The 20,468-nt window shown below is 48.6% G+C and overlaps 1 protein-coding gene and 1 non-coding gene across 2 annotated transcripts; both read right to left on the bottom strand.

Moving 5' to 3' along the window:
* Nucleotides 1–291: 291 nt before the first annotated feature.
* HTR5A (5-hydroxytryptamine receptor 5A) lies at nucleotides 292–16,659 on the bottom strand. The gene is made up of 2 exons (XM_043462474.1): nucleotides 15,237–16,659; nucleotides 292–1,897 (listed from the first exon to the last, which is right to left on the bottom strand). Exons 1-2 carry the CDS (start codon nucleotides 15,978–15,980, stop codon nucleotides 1,565–1,567), a joined length of 1,077 nt encoding a protein of 358 aa, XP_043318409.1. The 5' UTR covers nucleotides 15,981–16,659; the 3' UTR covers nucleotides 292–1,564.
* LOC122438975 lies at nucleotides 11,089–11,195 on the bottom strand. Its single transcript, XR_006268720.1, has one exon. It is a non-coding gene; the product is annotated as a U6 spliceosomal RNA (small nuclear RNA).
* Nucleotides 16,660–20,468: the final 3,809 nt, after the last annotated feature.

Here is a 20,468-nt window from a genome sequence, read left to right as displayed (position 1 = left end):
GTCCTTCCAATGAATATTCAGGACTGATTTCAGGACTGGTTGGATCTCCTTGTAGTCCAAGGGGCTTTCAAGAGTCTTCCCCAACACCACAGTTCAAAAGCATCAATTCTTAAGTGCTCAGCTTTCTTTATGGTCCAACTCTCACATCCATACATGACTACTGGAGAAACCATAGCTTTGACTATACATCCCTTTGTTGGCAAAGTATTGTCTGCTTTTTAATATGCTGTCTAGGTTGATCATAGCTTTCCTTCCAAGGAGCAAGCATTAAAACAAATGGACATAGATTTCCTATTTTTAATATGTTAATTAATATAATTCAGTATGTACAAAATAATACATATAACAATATATCTGTATTATAATAATTCAAAGACATAATACATAATTTTTAAATGCATGCATTCAGAGAATCAGGGACATAGCAAACCACAGGCAGTTTTATTGTCCAAGACCTTTTTAAAGTTTTGTATGATCACATAAACACCACATCATCACTTAATTGTCTTGCCTCACCAGTTACATTGACGTGTTCATTAAAGTGTTACCACTTTTCTGCTTTCATCGTTGCCAGTATCGGTCTCACAGCGGGTATCTACATACCAGTGAATAGCAGCAGCTAACAGATCAATCAACCATCACCTTAAAGTGCCCCTGTTTGATGAATAAGCCTTCATAGCCCTTAGTGATGAAACTGTATTTAAGAAGTCAACAACTTTGTGACAGTTGTGTTATTCTAATCTCATGATCTGAGGCTAGAAATCTTTGTTTGGCAACATTTGAATAAATTCTATACAAATGGAACCCATGGCAAATAAGCAAGTTTGATAGATTCCACGGAGCTAGCAGATATCTCAGTGTTGTGGACAGTTGTTTGAAAACGGAAGGTGGTATTTGATTTGACTTTTAGTTCCAGTTCCAAGCTCTTGGGATGCATTTTAGAATAAACTGGCCAGTGGGAACACTTGCCTCCTCGGTAGGTTCGGTGTGCATGTGTGTGGGGCCATATTGACTGGTCTTGCAGATGTGGCTGTGTCCTTTGATATGCTCAGAGAGAATGTTTCCAGGGCAAATAGTGGGACATAGTAAGTACTAGGGTGAACTTTCTGGAACCATGGAATGGAGCCCTGGAAGTGGGGACTATTCCAGGAAACTTGAAGTTATGGTTTCCTTCCCCCTAGAAGTCCCAGTTGTGACTCCTTACTCATCGTTTCCTGTCTGTTCTCATCCTGCCTGGACTGATCTGTTTCCTCCCTCCCCTCTGGCTGGCTTGACTCTTATGGGATGAGGACGCTAAACCATGCTGCAGTGGACTTTGGAGAGGAAAGTGCACTTGGTGGGCCAAGTCCGTGGCTGTTCCGTACGGAGTGAGGACAAGAAGATACACGGGATGAAAGGAGGTCCTGGAACCGCCCGGGGAGACTCGCCTTCCTGCCAGGAGTGCGGCAGTGAGCCAGTCGGCTCTGGGGGCCTCCCTGGGGACCTCGAAGGGCTGTCTCTGGCAGGTCGCCGCCGGTGGGGATGGGGAGATGGGCGAGTGCCCCCTGCCTTGCCAGCCTCGCGCTCAGCGGTGCCTGGAGAAGAGGTTTTTGAAGGCGCTGTTGTAGTTCTTGTTGAAGGCCGTGTAGATGAGGGGGTTGAAGAAGGAGTTGGAGTAGCCGAGCCACAGGAAGACGCTCTTCCAGGCGGCGGGGACGTCGCAGGCGCACAGCGGGCTGAGCAGCTCGGCGGTGAAGAACGGGATCCAGCAGAGCACGAACACCCCGATGAGGATGCCCACCATGAGGGCGGCGCGCTGCTCCTTCTGCTCGGGCCACGCGTCCCCGCCGGCCTGGAAGGCGGCCGTGGCGCGGCGTGCCGCGAGGACCAGCTCAGGCCGCTGGGCCGCGCCCTTCACCTGCAGAAGGCAAACAGGCGTCAGGAGGAGCCGCCGCCCGCCCCCCCCCCCCGCCTCACGCCCGCGGGCCTGGGCGGGCTGACCCGAGACACAGGTGGGCCGGTTTCCCGCACGTGCGCTTCCAGAGAAAGTTCTTAAATGTCCAGTGCAGGGACCCTGTGGGGGCCCCCCACCCCCACCCCGGGGGGCCGACAGAGCTGGATGTTTGCTCACATTCTGGCATCTTACATCTTGTTGATCTCCTTCTGGTTTACCCCCTGCCCCGACTTTTATGGAAAACAAGAGATGCTAAACTCAGATTCCCTCCACCTGGGCCCTCCCAAGTCCCCTGGAAGGCTGTTTCTCCAGCTTCAGGACTCTTCTCTAAGGAGGCGGAATTCCTGGGAAAAGAGGCTCTTGCCTCCATTCCAGCTTTTTAATTTTTTTTTCTCCAGATCTTTGGGGAACTGGAATAAGGTGTGTCTGATGACAAGGCCCCTGAAACAGGAGGAAATGACAATGGGCTGATGTGCTAAATGAGCAAATTAGTTGACCCCGTCACAATGTGGGGCAGTTCCTGGGTCGATCCATCATTCACTAGTGGAGAGACTACCCTGACATCAAACCCTGCAACTCCAGCTCTCTGATCCCAGGACACTTGACCAGGAGAGGTACCCGCTCACGCCCCAGTACTGCACAACCTTCTAGGCAGTGGGCTAGGTCCCAAGGTCTGTCTCTAAGCCATGTAACCAGTTCATGGCTGCATCTACAAAGTGAAGTCAAGAGGAGCTATTCATAACTTAGCACTCCAGGCCCCTCTAGGGAACCTCTCCACCCCAACCCGTCCCCACTCACTGCCTGCCTGCCCCGTGGTGGTCAGGGCCACTTCAGGTCAACTCCAGAAGACCGTCCTAGCCCTTCAGACACTCAGATTCCAGTTGTGAGGTGCTGTGAGCCCCACAGTGAGACTGCCTCCGTGAGGGGTTAGATACACCCCCAGTGCTGCACTTTTTATCTGTGGGAGTTTTCTACTGCATAATGGGACAGCTTCCATTCAGAGGGGCCACCTTCTCTGCTAATGACTGAGACTCTGCTGGGACATTCAGACCCAGTCCTGTACCTCTGTTCGTCTGAGAGATGAGGGATCACAGGGCTGTTTGTTATCCAGGTGTGTGCCATACATTCAGGTGTAGGATATGAGTGTTTCTATAGAGGGGAGCATTAGGGAAGGAAGCCCAAATGTCATAGACAGTCCTATGGAAACCCGTCCCTTCAGGTCATGGTCCTAGTAGAGAAATAAATGCCCTACACATGGGCCTGCTTGCGCAGGTGTTTGGCAGTTGTACTAGGAAATCCTGACTGCTTTGGCCACCTGATGCGAAGAGCTGACTTATTAGAAAAGACCCTGATGCTGGGAAAGACTGAGGGCAGGAGGAGAAGGGGACGACAGAGGGCGAGATGGTTGGGCGGCATCACCGACTCGATGGACATGAGTTGAGCAAACTCTGGGAGATGGTGAAGGACAGGGAAGCCTGGAGTGCTGCGGTCCATGGGGTTGCAAAGAGACACGACTGAGCAACTGAACAACAACTACGAAACCCTAGATTCTTCCCATATACTGAACCGAGATTCTTTTGAATTTGGACTGTTTCCACACACACAGTGTGTGCTCACTGTAGTTGTGAGAATTCCCCACTGTGTAAGAACTGATGTGTAGGTGTCTCTTAAAGGTTTCCCAGGTTTTATTCCTAAGCTTATCTTCAGGAGGATTTCTCTTGTCAGTGAGACCCACAGGTGGTCTGTCCATGGTCCCTTTCCCTGAGTTCTTAGCACAGCAGGTGGGGAGCACATTCACGGGGCCCCTTTCCAGCAGGGGATCTAAATTCACTTTTAACAATTCATACTCCATGGGGTCTTCTCCCACCTCTTAGAATTCTAATTTGAATTCAAGTTAAACTTTTTTTCCCCTAAATACATTGTTTTTACGGTTTTCTTTGAGCTGGGAACTTCTATAGATTAGAGAACTCCTTGTTTCTCAGAATAGCACACTCTCTACGACTTTGATGAGAGATGTTGATCATTTTGGGAGTCATTCAACTCCAGCTCACCTGGTGAGAGTGTCCTTGGTCTAGAATGGCTCCGCTGGAGGAGGGGCTTTGTTGTTGGGGAGTTTCAGCCCCCGATGTTAGCAGATGGTTGACTTGGTTGCTTACCCTGTGGCTTTCTGACTAAAGGACTCCTTAGCTCTGCTTGTCAATGATCGCAATAAAGTACTTAATCACGTCTGCTGTATAGACTCTATTGATTACTCTGTCAGTTACTCAGCATGACGGTTAGTAGATTCACAAAAAGACAGGTAATGGGGTAAAAATAAGTGAAAGCATTCAAGCCAAGCTTCACTTTTCCCATTTATCTTTGTAGTGTTGTATCATTTCTAAAGCAGAAGCCTCACAATTTAAGACTCCCACGGAAAAACTTTTCTAAGTGAACAGTTGTCCTTGTATCGCCAAACAAATGAATTATTTGGGGAACCTGTGCCTCTGAGTTAGACTTTCCATTCTTCCAAAACGGTTATGTGTTCACCAGTGACCTACCATACAGCACATGGGACTCTGCTCCACGTTGTGTGGCAGCCTGGGGGTGTGTGGGGGCGGGGAGAGTTTGGGGGAGAATGGATACATGTATACACGCATGACTGAGTCCCTCATGGTTCACCTGAACTATCACAACATTGCTAATCGACTATACCCCAATACAGAATTAAAAGTTTTTTTTAAAGTGAAACTTTAAAAAAATGAAGATGGTTATGTGTTAGATAACTTGTTGCTATCTAAATGAGTCAATCCTAAAGGAAATCAGTCCTGAATATTCACTGGAAGGATTGATGCTGAGGCTGAAACTCCAATACTTTGGCCACCTCATGCGAAGAACTGACTCATTGGAAAAGACCCTGATGCTGGGAAAGATTGAAGGCAGGAGGAGAAGGGGATGACAGAGGATGAGATGTTTGGATGGCATCACTAACTCGATGGACATGAGTTTGAGTAAGCTCCAGGAGTTGGTGATGGACAGGGAAGCCTGGCGTGCTGCAGTCCACAGGGTCACAAAGAGTTGGACACGACTGAGCAACTGAACTGAACTGAACTTGTTGTTTAGTCGCTAAGTTGTGTCCAACTCTATTATAACCCCATGGGCTGTAGTCCACCAGGCTCCTCTGTCCATGGGGTTTCCCAGGCTCAGATAATAAAGTAGGTTGTCATTTCCTTCTCCAGGGGATCTTTCTGACCCAGGGATCAAACCCACATCTCCTGCATTGCAGGCGAATTCTTTACCACTGAACCACCTGGGAAGCCTAGTTAAATAACTCTTCACTAGTTAATCATAAATCTAGCATGTTCTTTTATTTCCTCAAACTATTCTGCTTCACCTCCCTATTAATATCACAGATAATCAATAGATTATAATCAATAGTGGGTATTGAAATTAAGGGATGAAGGCTCTCACCTGGGAAGTGTGGCTTCAGGTGATTGCAGGTGAGACCAGACCATTGTCACATGCAGGATGTACCAGTGAGTCAGGATGTTTAATCTAGGAATGATTCTATCCATTTAGGGAGGGCTTTACAAGAGGCAGAATAAGAACATTTCCACAAGCTTAGGAAAAGACCATCTGTCCTGTGGTTGTGGTGACACAGAGCCTTGCCACTTGTTTAAACCCCGTGAGTGAGTCCAGGACAGTCCAGCACCTGCAGACCAGCTGGTTGGGGTCAGCCCTCATTTCTGAACGTCAGCCAGTTAGGGCAAGGTGTACCCCAAGGCATGCGTCCCTGAGCAGCAGTGAGCCAACAGTGGTCTCACAGAGTTGCCCCCGGGGGGGGGGGAAATGTCTGCTCCTCTCCACGCCCTCCTGTCCCCGAGTTCAACGCTGTCCCCACCGATGACAGGCATCCTGCTCTTCCTGGGGAGATGGTGCCAGACAGGTGTAGCTTTCTCTCACTGTAGCAGGCAGTATTTCTATTTCAGGTGCTATGTGGTGGTTGTATCATCCTCAGCAAGTCCTAGAGGGCCCATGGAGATTGTTTTGAGGACCCTCAACAGGATAGTTGGACTACAGGTGCATTCACGGAGCCCCAGACTCCAGCTGCCTTTGGATCTGCAGACACCCATCAGTCTCAATGAGCTGAGTGCCAGCCCGCTCCACTGGGCTCTTCTCACTCTCTGTGTTTTGTTATCTGAGGATTTGCAACGAAGCATGTCTTTGAATGGGTTTCCCTGATGGCTGAGAGTGTAAAGAATCTGCCTGTGATGCAGGAGACACAGGTGATGCGGGTTCGATTCTTGGGTCAAGAAGATCCCGTGGAGAAGGGAATGGCAACCCACTCCAGTATTCTTGCCTGGAGAATCCCATAGCCTGGCGGGCTACAGTCCAGGGGTCACAAAGAAACATGACCAAGTAACTAAACACGCGCATACATCATTCAGCTTAGGTCTTCATATCAAATAACTGGACCCTTGTTAGAAAGGTGCACCTTTTGGAAGTCGACTTACATCGTCTTATAAAGCTGTTAGGTCTCTTGCTGGAGGTATACCATTTAGCAAAAATGTTATGCCATAACCTAGTTATTGCTGTTTTCTTTGTTTTGACTGTTGTTTGTCTAAACACCCAAAGTCTTATTTTCATAGATGTTTTTGGTTTGTTTTTCGTCCTGGAATACCTTTTTTTTTTTTCTGTTGACTATGAAAAAGGATTGTTCTATAAGGCACTGGTTTTATAAACTTCTAATCTTTTCCAAGCCAGACCTGAAGGCTAATAATCTGCGGACTATTAGACTTATTGACCAATTTGCGAAAAAGCAATTGATCAAACTTTGCTTCAAGTGTTTCACAAACCTTAAGTGAGGGCATCCCCTATCTTGTCAGTTTATGGAATAAATGTCACCTTGTCTAGTTGGCATTCCAGCTCATTGATGATTGGGTTGGTGATCATATGGCCCCTTCTTGGCCTCTGGTCAAGGATCTGAGAAACCATTCACAAGCCCAGACTGTTGGCCAACCCTGGTGGCCTTTTTCTTGTGAGTCATGATTTGTCTTCGAGTCTCAGCCTTCTTCTTTGTGAACTTCTATTTTAAATTGCACTATAATACTAATTCTCACTCTTTTCTTGATAAGTATGAAAAAAGTTTTTCACTTAATAATCTCTGAAAGTCAAAATCAATAAATTAACATATTTAAGATCAGCTTTAGAAAAATAAGACAAACACTAAGCTATTGAGAGTCAGCTTTTTAGTTGTTCTGCTAAGGACTCAAAGTCTAACTCTGAGTTGGTCTCAAAGATTTTGTAACTTTTCAAAAACCTCCCCTTGACAGGAGACTATTGGATCCCACCAAAAAAAGATACCCCGCATCCAAGGGCAAAGGAGAAGCCCCAACAAGATGGGTAGGAGGGGCAAAATCGCTTTTAGACTCAAACCCCATACCCACCAGAGATGCTCGGAGAGCTCAAACAAAACCTTGTGTGCACCAGGACCCAGGGACCCCACAGAGACTGAGCCAGGCCCGCCTCTGAGTGTTTGAGTGTCTCCTGCAGAGGCTGGGTCAGCAGAGGCCTGCCACGGGGACGGGGGCTCCGGCTGCAGCAGACGTGGGAGGTACAGCGTGTGGCATAAGTCCTCTTGGAGGAGGTCACCATTAGTCCCGCCACAGAGCGGACAACCCACAAACTGGAGAACAATTATACCAAAGAAATCCTTGCACTGTTGCAAAAGTTCTAGGGCCCACAACAGATTTCCCAACCTGGGAATCCGGCAAAGGGACTGAGAACCCAGGGAATTTGACTGTGAAGTCCAGTGTGATTGCTACAGAACTTCCACAGGAACAGGCACTTGGAGGGCACAGACAAAACCTTGTGCACACCAGAACCCAGGGGAAAGGCGCTGTAACCCCACAAGAGACTGAGCTAGACTTGCCGGTGAGCGTTTGGGAGTCTCTGGTGCAGGCATGGGTCGACAGTGGCCTGCCGCGGGGTGAGGGGCACTGAAGACAACAGTCCTGGCATCAGTTCTTTTGAGGGAGATGCCATCATCCTTACCATAGTTTGGCCTCAGGCCAAACTACAAGGAGGGAGCACAGCCCCACCCCAAAACAGAAAAGGGTCAAAGATTTGCTGAGCATGGCCCCACCCATCAAAGCAAGACCCAGATTTCTCCCACAGCCAGTCCCTCCCACCAGGAAGCTTCCACAAGCCTCTTACCCTTCTCCATCAGAGGGCAGACAGAATGAAAACCACAATCTCAGAGAACTAACAAAACTGATCACATGGATCACAGCTTGTCTAACTCAAGAAACTATGAGCCATGCTGTGTAGGGCCACAGAAGACAAAGGGGTCATGGTGGACAGGTCTGACAAAATGTGGTCCACTGGAGAAGGGAACAGCAAACCACTTCGGTATTCTTGCCTTGAGAAGCCCATGAACAGTCAGTTCAGTCGCTCAGCTGTGTCCGACTCTGTACAGGAGGCAGTGATCAAAACCATCCTTAAGAAGAAGAAATGCAAAAAAGCAAAATGGTTGTCTGACGAGGCCTTACAAATAACTAAGAAGAGAAGCTAAAGGCAAAGGAGAAAAGGAAATATATACATATATCCATCTGAATGCAGAGTTTCAAAGAAAAGCAAGAAGAGATAAGAAAGCCTTCCTAAGTGATCAGTGCAAAGGAATAGAGAAAAACAGTAGAATGGGAAAGACTAGAGATCTCTTCAAGAAAATTAGAGATACCAAGGGAATATTTCATGCAAAGATGGGCACAATAAAAGAAACAGTATGGACCTAACAGAAGCAGAAGAGATTAAGAAAAGGTGGCAAGAATACACAGAAGAACTGTACAAAAAAGATCTTCATGACCCAGATAACCATGATAGTGTGATCACTCACCTAGAGCCAGACATCCTGGAATGCAAAGTCAAGTGGGCCTTAGGAAGCATCACTACGAACAAAGCTAGTGGAGGTGGTGGAATTCCAGCTGAGCTATATCAAATCCTAAAAGATAATGCTGTGAAAGTGCTGCACTCAATATGCCAGCAAACTTGGAAAATTCAGCAGTGGCCACAGGACTGGAAAAGGTCAGTTTTCATTCCAGTCCCTAAGAAAGGCAGTGCCAAAGAATATTCAAACTACCACACAATTGCACTCACTTCACCTGCTAGCAAAGTAATGCTCAAAATTCTCCAAGTGAGGCTTCAACAGTATGTGAACCGTGAACTTCCAGATGTTCAAGCTGGTTTTAGAAAAGGCAGAGGAACCAGAGATCAAGTTGCCAACATCCATTGGATCATAGAAAAAGCAAGAGAATTCCAGGAAAACATCTACTTCTGCTTAATTGACTATGCCAAAGCCTTTGACTGTGTGGATCAAAATTCAGTTCAGTTCAGTTCAGTCGCTCAGTCATATCTGACTCTCTGCAACCCCATGGACTGCAGCATGCTAGGCCTCCCTGTCCATCACCAAAATAAACCATGGAAAATTCTTCAAGAGATGGAAATACCAGACCACTTTACCTGCCTCCTGAGAAATCTATATGAAGGTCAAGAAGCAAAAGTTAGAACCGGACATGGAACAACGGACTGATTTCAAATTGAGAAAGGAGTATGTTAAGGTTGTATATTGTCGCCTTGCTTATTTAACTTGCATGCAGAGTACATCATGTGAAATGCCAGGCTGGATGAAGCACAAGCTGGAATCAAGATTGCTAGGAGAAATATCACAACCTCAGATATGCAAATGACACCACCCTTATGACAGAAAACGAAGAGGAACTAAAGAGCCTCTTGACGAAGGTGAAAGAGGAAAGGGAAAAAGCTGTCTTAAAACTCAGCATTCAAAACACAAAGACCATAGCATCTGGTCCCATCATTTCATGGCGAATAGATGAGGAAACAATGGAAACAGTGGCAGACTTTATTTTTTTGGGCTCCAAAATCAACTGCAGATGGTGATTGCAGCCATGAAATTAAAAGACACTTGCTCCTTGGAATAAAAGCTATGACCAACCCAGACAGCATATTAAAAAGGAGAGACATTACTTTGTTGACAAAAGTCCATCTAGTCAAAGCTATGGTTTTTCCAGTAGTCATGTATGGATGTGAGAGCTGGACTATAAAGAAAGCTGAGCGCCAAAGTATAGATGCTTTTGAACCGTGGTGTTAGAGAAAACTCTTGAGAGTCCCTTGGACTGCAAAGAGATCAAACCAGTCTATCCTAAAGGAAATCAACCCTGAATATCTATTGTAAGGACTGATGCTGAAGCTGAAACTCCAATACTTTGGCCACCTGATGTGAAGAAGTGAGTCACTGGGAAAGACCCTGATGCTGGGAAAGATTGAAGGTAGGAGGAGAAGGGGACATCAGAGGATGAGATGGTTGGGTGGCATCACTGACTCAATGGACATGAGTTTGAGCAAGCTCCAGGAGTTGCTGATGGAATGAAAGCCTGGTGTGCTGCAGTCCATGGGGTCACAAAGAGTTGGACACAACTGAGCGACTGAACTGAACTGAACTGAAAACCTCCCCACCTTACACATCTACACCCCCCATATTTCTACTCAGCTTTACCTAACCTCCTAAATGAACTATCTTTTCCTCGGGGGTTTCCTCGGTAAAACAAAATCACATTGTAAAATTGCCAGGCAAGAAGTCAAACTTACGGAATGTCAGTTAAAACCTTGATAGAGAGCTGAGATACAGGCTATAAGTGAGAATTTTTCTAAAGTGAAAGCCACTCAGTCGTGTGTGACTCTTTGTGATCCCATGGACTGTAGCCTGCCAGGCCCCTCTGTCCATGGACTTCTCCAGGCAAGAGTACTGGAGTGAGTAGCCGTTCTCTTTTCCAAGGGATCTTCCCAACCCAGGGATCGAACCCAGGTCTTGCACATCACTGGTGGATTGTTTACCAGCTGAGCCACCAGGGAAGCCCCTAGACTTCGGGGAGAAGGGCAAAAAACTGTTACAGAATTTAGAATTTTTAAAGAGTACCAAACAAAATCCTTATTGTCCTAGACTGCAGATCAGCAGCACCTAGTGAAATTAATTAAACTTTCCCTTAGATGAGGAAAAATATTTAAAACTAGAAGGATAGAAGAGAGAAGAGCTAGATAGCCTGGCTGTGAAAATTTTAAATGTAAACTAAAGCAATTTCAGAAGCCATTTTTTATTTTTTTATTTTTTTATGGAACGCTTCACGAATTTGCGTGTCATCCTTGCGCAGGGGCCATGCTAATCTTCTCTGTATCGTTCCAATTTTAGTATATGTGCTGCCGAAGCGAGCACGGGAAGCCATTTTTTAAGAGAAGATTGAATGAGCTTTCAAAATTGTAAACTGTATAGAAAATTTTAAAGTAGCATTCTGATATAAACCCAACAGCTGACGTATAGTCTTGTTCTAAATGGGCTCAAACCTGAATTAGAGAACTTAATAAGAAAAAAATAAATTTAAATGTGAAATTTCCAATCTAGAAAATACCCAGTATGGGGCTAGACATTTCCCGATACCCTTAGAAAGTAGATAATAGGGGGTTGGAGGGAGTGGGAGGTAGGAGAGAGGTTCAGGAGGGAGGGGATGTGTGTAAACCTATGGCTGATTCATGTTGATGCATGGTAGAAACAAACCCTAGACTGTAAAGCAATTATCCTCAGTTAAAAATCAATCTAAAAAAGGAAGCAGATAATCAATGCAAGATATAGCTCTCTAGATAAAACATTAAGAAGCACCTCTGTTTTCAAAGATTTGGGTGCCTAGATAAGGCCCGCAGTAAATGTAGACAGCAGAAGTAACCTTGAAAGCAGCAATATCCCGTTTGGCTAAAAACCAACATGACAACCGTCTAAAATCTGCCCAGTGAAGTCACCCCAAGGGAGATATTACCACCCAGCAGCTTCCTGTCCTTCCACACTTGTAGGGGGAGTTGCCTCTAATTGTGGGTGTTCGGCAGTACAGCTTTCTTGTTTATGGTGTGGCTATTGAAAAGGCTCGAGGGAAAAAACCTAAGTTAATGGGAGGATTCAGTGAGAATCCTGAATGATCCTGTGTGCCAACTTGTAGCTGGTATTTCAGGATCATTATGAGAATGCTTTCATTTCGGTAACACAACTACACGTTTAGTAAGTAGAATCTGCTTCCAGGTAAAACGTACTGCTGTCCTTCAACATTATCAGATTGTAACCGGTCTGTTTGTGAGAGTATCTACACTGTGTGTGATTCAAGACATCACTAGAGAAATAGCAGTGATCCTAGAGTTCTTGTGGACAAAAGACACCACAGACAGATTGATTGGAGCAGAATGCATGAGAGTTCAGATGGATTCTCCCTAGTTTGTCATGAATTTGCATTTTGTCCCAATGTGAACGTGCTGGGCCTTGCTCCAGGTGGGTTAGTCCAACCACATGGCACCTGTCTAAGAACTATTGCCTGTTGAAGCCCACCCCCCAATTCAGTGATCAAGGCTTTGCCTCCATGCCTCAGAGACATTACTCACATCAATTAAACTAGTCAACACATCTTCAGGAGCTTCTTTTTACATTAAGCCTTTAAACCTCATGTTACCACACGCAGTAAATCCCCATTGCTAACTGAAACCACCCAGCGTTTTTCAGCTAGTTGGTTCATCGTGGTTTAGTGTCCGTTATCCAGAGCTTTGACTGCTTCTGCCCAGTGCTGTCCTGACAAGTGACCGAGCACGTTGATTGATGCACTCTGAACATCAGCTCTCCATGGATGAAACTTCGAGAACCAGCATCAGAGCTGAGAATCTGGGCAGTCCTGATGGTCTCTCCAGAGTGAGGACCAAGAGCCGGGGGATGAGAACCACATGTTCCTCAAACTGAGGGCGAGTCCATGTGTCCTGCAGCCCAGAACCAGCCTTCAATGCACTGTCAGTCAAGGACATTTCGTCTCAGTGGGCTCGGTTTTACAAGCCCCCCTGCCGTGTCAGCCCCTCACTTCTGGAAGTTAGGCAGCCAGGCCTGGATTCACTCCAGTAACACCCGACCAGCAGGGCTGCTCATCTGGCTGATGTCAAGCTGCTCAGAACCTGGAAAGTCCCCCAGGCCCTTACAGGTGGTAAACCCAGCTTTGTCTTCACGTCAGGTCTTCAGTCGTGGTTTCATCAGACTGTGTCAAGGGCAAGGCCTCTCTCTCGTGTGTTTCCTGCTTTCATCTCCGTGCCTGACAGAGGTTAGGTTTTCAGTGCGTATCTGAGTAAAACTCAGAAGGTAAAGAAGCAGGGAAGGAGTGTTGTGTTTCCCTAGGCAACAGGGCTTGTTGGCGGTAGAACTGTATTTAGAAACTTTGGCACCTGCTACCACCAAGAAATCGGGAAGCCCGGCTTTTAATCCACCCCCTCCAGTAACGTGAGAACAAGGCCAGCTCCATGTTTTAGGTGGAGCCCTGGATCGCTTAGAGGCCTTGCAAAGCCACAGGACCCGTTTTTGAAAGTTACCTGGCAGAGAAAGAACATGAAGCACTGCTTTGCTTCTGCTGTCTCCAGACCTGAGCAGTGAAAGCCCCTTTTCCTTCTGTACCAAGCCCTCTAGGACACAAGGACAGTTGCCTTTCCCTTTGAAAGTTGCTTGGTGTTGATCACAAGTTGTGTTTACCTGGGTGAGCACCCTGGCAAAAGAGGATCCGTGTAAGGAGGGCTGTGGTGGGCCATCTGCCAGCCCCCTTGTTGCTGACCTGGAACTGCGGGGTTGCACACACATGGACACTCCAGGCAGTTTGGAGGCATTCCTACTTGTCCATACTCCTTGTCCAGTTTAGAAATCTCATGGGTCAGGGTTTCCCAAAGTCGTCACTGTTGACATGAATTTGTCAGGAATTCTCTGTCGTTCAGACTGTCCTGTGTGTCATACGGCACTCAGCAGCATCCCGGTCTCTACACGCTAGGTGCAATAGCGCCCTGTCCCACGTGTGGCTAATCAGAAACGTTATCAGATAGCCAGGCATTCTGAACGTTTCCTGGGGCAGGGGAGGGTCATTTGGGTGAGACTGTTGTTGTAGATAAAAGGGCAGAGGGCCTCTCACCCCCTTTTCCTTCTTTCTTCTAGAACGATGCCCTTCCCCTTCTCCCCTGCCTTCACCTCTGGTTCCTCTAAGCTTGATTGACTGGTTATGCTTGGAATTAGCTGCTGACTCTCGAAAAACACAATCATATCGCAGTGCTCACATCACATACCTCTCCCTGCGTCGGACTCTTCACAGGCAAAGGTGATGTCTTTATCATCCTCTCACCCCAGCGGCCAGCCCATAGTACTCACGCAGTGTGCTCACTGGATTGACTTTCTTGTCCCAGAGCCGGTAACGGACATGGGTGCTGCGTGGATTTCTGATCTAACTCACACATGTGAATTGGGTTCAAGGGGTCGCCCTTGGCAATGAGTGGGAGGGGCTGAACTCTCGCAGTTCCCAAATCTTGCATCATAGGGTCAGATTACGAAGAGTGAACAAAAAGCAAGAGAGTGCGGGTGGAGAGAAGATGGGGACTGAGCCCTCCCGGGTGCTGGAGCGGGTGCTGGACCTTAAATGCTCCTTGCACGGAGCTGGGGAGTTGTCTGCCTTAGGATTTAATTTCCTCCCGCAGCTTTCCCCCTGTGCCAGGAGGCAAGCCAGTGGTCCTCAGCTGCACGTGCGGTCTGACTGGGGGTGGGGCTGGGGCGGGGGTAGCCCCAGAAAGCAGCACCAGGGCCCGCGGGAGCAGATCACAGATGCAGGCTCTGAGACGGGCGTGTGAGCACCATCTCTGATCTTGCATCAGGAGAGGAGGACGCCGAGAATGACAGTAATCCACGAGATACCACATTTTTGCAAAATTAATTGCTGTAATTTGCAAAGGAAAAAATAGATGGGGTTGAAATACTAATGTGCTTTGCCTGGTATATTCCTGCCAAGTCTTCCTGCCAAGTCAGATCACTGCCCCCCTTCCCACCCCTCAAACACCCCCTCTTAAGCCCAGGAGTCTGCACATTTATCTGGTGCGGCCCTGGACACCAGCTTCGTCAGACGTTCTAAAGGCGGTTATAGATCCACAGAATTTTCAAACCTAGTGGAACCCTGTAGAATTCTATAGTTCAGACCCTCATACATATGAGGAAATTAATAATGCATGAGCCATGGCATGCTCTGTGAGCAGAGCAAGTCAGAGCAGAGGGGCTGATGCTTTCTCTCTCCCACTTGACCCTCTTCCCTTCCTCCCCTCCCTCGCCCCAAAATACTAAAAATGTCCACTTCCCACAAACGTGGGGGAAGGCGTGCCAGAGAAGAGGCCTGTGCAAATGCAAGCCAAATGGTTTTTTAAGGCTCCCTTCAACACCCACCTGCACGGCTTCCGATACGGGTGAGACGCTGTTGGCCTTCCGGGGGCCCACGCGGAACTTGGCGGCCTTGTAGACCTTCCAGTACACGAAGAGCACCACGCACAGCGGCAGGTAGAAGGCGCCCACGGTGGAAAACACGGCGTAGGAGGGCTCGCGGCTCACCTGGCACTCCTCGCTGCCCTCCGAGTAGGTCTCCCCCCAGCCGAAGAGCAGCGGGGCCAAGGAGATGACGGCGGAGAGCGCCCAGGTGAGCGCGATCATGACGTTGGAGACGCGCCTGCGGGCGCGGAGCGTGTATTCCAGGTGACGGGTGATGGACCAGTAGCGGTCCAGCGCGATGGCCGTCACGTTCCAGATGCTGGCCGTGCAGCAGAGCACGTCGCACGCGATCCACAGCTGGCACAGCCGCCGGCCCAGCTGCCAGCGGCGCCCGGACAGCTCGTGGACCAGGCTGAGCGGCATGACCAGAGCAGCTACCAGCACGTCCGAGATGGCCATGGACGCCACCAGGTTGTGCGGAACGCGGTGGAACGTGCGGACGCGGAGGATGGTCGCCAGCACCAGCAGGTTCCAGGCGAACGTGGCCGCCACCAGGAAGCCCAGCAAGGTCAGGACAAGCACGCCGAAGACGGAGAGCAAGGGCAGGCTGGGGCGCGGGTCTGCTGCGTCGAAGCTGCTGCGGTTGGTCTCCCCAGGGGCGGGGGTGGAGAGGGTGAAGGAGGTGAGGTTCGCGGGCGGGTCCATCTCTGGGTCAGGAGGCCGGCTCCGTGGTGTGTAGGAAAGGGGCGCCCAGGAGGGCGCACGGTGGCCACCGTGCCGGAAGCCAGCCCGGAGGCTTGTCCCCTCTGGCCAGCCGCAGGGTTTCTGGGGAGCGCCTACGAAGCGGGCCGATCTCCTGCATCCGTGGGAGACGGTGTGGTGGAGGGGCGGGCGCTGGGCTGCAAGCCGGCGGCAGATCTGAAGTCCTCAGAGGCTGGGGGCTGCCTCTCTCAGCCAGGGCCCGCCTAAGGGTCGCACGGTCAGGCGCTTCGCCTCGGCGGAGACACAGCAGTCTGTTTGCCTAGAGTCGAGCGTCCCCCAAGTGTCGGAGACAAGCTGCGCGGCCCCGGGGCGTGTGGCCGCCGAGAGGGCTGGGTGCGTCAGCGCAGTAGTTCTCGCCGCGTGGCCTCCTCGCCCGCCCCTCTCTCCCCGCAGCGGCCGCGGGCTGCAGCGCCAACTCCGCGCTGAGCGAAGCCCGGCAGGGACCTGCCTTCTGCTCGGCGCCGGCCCCTTCCCGCCCCGTGTGGGGCCGCGGCCCCGCAGAGCGAGTGCTGGCGTGCCCACCCGGACCCGCCTTATCAAACTGGGGAGCCAGCCTACGTAAAGCATCAGCTGATGAGGCCGCCTCTCGGCCCCGAGCGCGCCGCGCTGGCGCTGTCCCGGGTGCTGCCGGCTGTCCCCGCCCCGGCCCGCGCGCGCGGAGCTTGCTGCTGTCCATGGTGCTGCCGCTTCTTCCCGAAATGAGCGCCCCTCGTGGAACGAATTTACCAAAGAACTTTCCTTGAAACATTCCCCTAAGCACTCCACACCCATGGCCTTTCTAGGGGTGGTCTCGATACCTTGAGAGGGTTCTTCGCTTTCCACGGGTCTTACGTTTAATAACCTGTCTTCCAAGTTAAGCTTCCGAGTAAAAAGCTTCCCTGGTGGTTCAGATGGTAAAGCGCCTGCCTGCAATGCGGGAGACCCGGGTTCAATCCCTGGGTGGGGAAGATCCCCTGGAGAAGGAAATGGCAACCCGCTCCAGTACTCTTGCCTGGAAAATCCCATGGACGGGGGAGCCTGGCGGGCTGCAGTCCATGGCCTCGCAAAGTCGGACACAACTGAGCGACTTCACTTTACAAGTTAAGGGTCTAGTGTGATTTCACTGGCTTTTCTGCTCTGAAAGATTTCAGTACCTGATTGCAGGCTTCTTACACACCTTAGGAGGTGTGTCCTCCTTTAAGGAAGAAGGAGGAGGGCTGTCCTCCTTTAAGGAAGAAGGGCAGGATAGCAGTTGCCTGCTGTCCTCGAGGTGCTGAGGTATTGCAGCTAGAATGTTTAGACCATTTTCTCCAAGTCATAGAGAAGTTGCACGGTCTCCAGTGAGCTCTACCACATTTGCTTCTTGTGAAGGGAAGAAAAAAAAGGATAAAAGTTGTTATAAAAGCCCCATCTCACTCACAAAAAGGAGGAGGGCATATTTAACTCTTTCCCCCGACACACTCACATAGCCACTCACACAAACCCACAGTAACTGAGAAAATATCGAAGTTCCTACCTGGAAGTCATGATTTAAAGCACTCACAGATAGACACATGATATAGCAAGATAAAATAACTTAAAATAAGGAAAGTGAGATGACAGAAAAGTAAGATGGTATTAAGCTTTTTTTTTTTTTTTAAGTGCATACAATGGGTGTCATTGAATCCTATTCATTCACAAGTGGTTGTCCACAAATTTGGTTGGAAACTTTTTAGCTATATGAAAATGAGAAAAACATGGGCTTCCCAAGTGGCACTACTGGTAAGGAACATGCCTGCTAATGCAGGAGACATAAGAGATGCAGGTTTGATCCCTGGGTGGGGAAGATGCCCTGGAGGAGGAAATGGAAACCCACTCCAGGATTCTCACCTGGAGAATTCCATGGACAGAAGGTCTCAGAGAGTCAGACACGACTGAAGTGACTGACCACACACATACCAGATTCTACTTCTAAGGGAGTGAAACAAGACCCAGGAGACTGCTCTGAGAAGGGAGAACCCCCCCTCCCCCTGAGCTCAGAGGAGAGGACGCAGCTAGGGAATGTTGATGAGAACATTGTTCATTAAATAAAGGTTACTTGCAGAGCTGCTTTCCCAAATATCTCCTAAAAACAGCTGATGGTGGCTGCCTTGTGCATGCTAATCCATGTGGCTCTAGTCAAAGGGCAGACGTGGTTGTTCAGAGAATGTCACGTTTTTGGAGTCACAGAGCTAATTAGAATGAAATGTGGACAGTCTCCTTCTTTGGGGAAAAAAAAAAGTGCTCTGAACAGTTCTGTCTTCTGTTTCAGCGGCCCATGGCTGAGGGTGGAGTTTCAGGGTGGAATGGCTGAGCCGTACTGATGGTTAAGGAAGGCCTGGATAATGACATCTGCCAGAACAGACATGGAAGACAATGTATGTGCTCAGTCACTGTAGTCCTGTCTGACTCTTTGTGACCTGTGGACTGTAGCCCAGCAGTCTCCTCTGCCCGTGTGAGTCTCGAGGTAAGAAATGCTGGAGTGGGTTGCCATGCCCTCCTCCAGGGGATCTTCCTGACCCATATCCCCTGTGTTTACAGGCAGGTTCTTTAGCGTTAGTGCTACCTGGGAAGCTCTTGGAAGACATCATGGGCTTGAAATGATATCCCACCCCAAGCACTGTCTGGCACACCTGTCTATACTGATTGTTAATTGAGCAGCTGTCCAATAAGGGGCCAAGCCAGGAATAACTGAGGATATTTTGTGCAAATGGGAGCATCATAAACCTGAGAATTGATGAGAATGCTCTAAGAAAGAGGAGATCCAATGGAATATTTCCAGAAGAGCCAATTTCTGTTGAGAAGTCCTGTTTTATTTTCTTACACAGACACAAAGGAAAGATCAGAACATTTCCACTTTTTAATCTTAAAGCATGGCCACAGGTTTAGCTTGAAAAAATGCAAACAGGTGTAAAGTTCTCATCTGCCATAAAGCACTTCAGAAATGCCAGTTTTGAGGAATAGGATTTTCTGTTTACCACCTGTAGTCTATATCCCCTCTCTCCTAAACCCTCGTTTTGAAGTTCTGATCTCTAGTACCTCAGAATGTGACTGTATTTGGAAATAGGGTCTTGAGAGATAAGATTAAGTTAGAGTGAGGCTATTAGAGTGGGCCCTCATTGAATCTGACCTGTATTCTTATAGGAAGAGGAAACTGGACACCCACCAACACCAGGGATGTTGGTGCACCAAGGAAAGAGAGCAAAGACCCAGCTAAGAGGTGGCCATCTAAAGCCCAGGGAGAGGCCTCAGGAGAAGCCACACCCGATGACGCCTTGCTTTCGGGCTTCCAGCCTGCAGAACTGTAAGACATAAAGTAAACTTCTGTTTCTTAAGTTGCTGTGTGCTGTTATGATACGGCCCTCTGGCAAATGAATACACCATCAACAAAAGCCACTTGCTGAAAAGATGCAACCAGGTAACTAGAGTGATAGGCTGCGTGGTGGTTTTATAGACACATTAACCGATTGTAGGACAGCTACCAAAACATGTCTTTATAAAACGTAATTTGTGGCCATTCTAGCAATAATTAGATTGCAGGCTCAGTTGTCTATTGAAGTTACTTATAGTTTGTGATTAAGCCAAAGAAGCATATAGAAGACTGCTCATTTTACATTTTCCTATTTTCTTAGTGGGAAAGTATGCATCTGTTTCATTCAAGTAGGAGCTGATTCTTAACTGAAAGTTTGAGAGTAAGAAAAAATTGGAAATGCAGAATAGAACCTAATTCTGCTCCACTTGCAAGGATCTGGTTGGTAAGATTTTTACCTACTCACCCTAACCACCACAATTTTGTGAAATCAACAATTCATTAACAGATAATCCTTCTTACAGAAAATCTGTATTATATACCAGACATTAAATGATACCCCCCTGTGTTCATACCTCAGAAATTTCTATTAGGAATTCCCTCAATGGTTATTTCTCCAGTTCCCAAGTGCATGATTGGAATATACTTAATGGCAGTGGGCAGACCCCCACACTGCTTCCTTGACCTGGGCGGGTAGAAGCTGTTGTAATAAGGAAGGCCAAGAGAAAGTCTCCAAAACTTCTCCTCCGACCTTGCAGCCAAGACAGCAGACAGCAGAAACAGCGGCACACAGCTGAGGGGAGTCCCGGCAGCCCTAGTGGGGTCCTGGCGGGGGACAGGGATCAGACCCGAGCTGGTTGTGCAGGACTGCTGGATCGCTTCTCGGCTAGCGAGGGTGAGCACAGCCTTCAGTACCTGGCGGGCAGCCACTGATCCAGCTCCATCCCTATCACTCTGGAGAATCAGAGTGGCTCCGACTCCCTTGGAACAGCCAACGGCAACCAGGATGAGATTCCTGCACCAGAACGAGGTTAGCTTTCCTTCTCACTGCCTTCAAATGGCCCAAAGGGTTCTGGGTCATCTAGATCGGTGGTTTTCAAAGTGTGGCTCCTAATCCCTTTCAG

The sequence above is a fragment of the Cervus canadensis genome, chromosome 3 (genome assembly GCF_019320065.1).
Source record: "Cervus canadensis isolate Bull #8, Minnesota chromosome 3, ASM1932006v1, whole genome shotgun sequence".
Lineage (NCBI taxonomy): Eukaryota > Metazoa > Chordata > Mammalia > Artiodactyla > Cervidae > Cervus > Cervus canadensis.
Note: the sequence above shows the minus strand (reverse complement) of the source record. Positions and strands in the feature narration are given on the sequence as shown.

What these genes read in the sequence shown, in the direction of transcription:
- HTR5A (XM_043462474.1), bottom strand. Translation starts at nt 15,980, where the DNA reads ATGGACCCGCCCGCGAACCTCACCTCCTTCACCCTCTCCACCCCCGCC. An exon ending in CCGTATCGGAAGCCGTGCAG is followed by an intron (nt 1,898 to 15,236) that starts GTGGGTGTTGAA and finishes TGCCTTCTGCAG; the next exon opens with GTGAAGGGCGCGGCCCAGCG.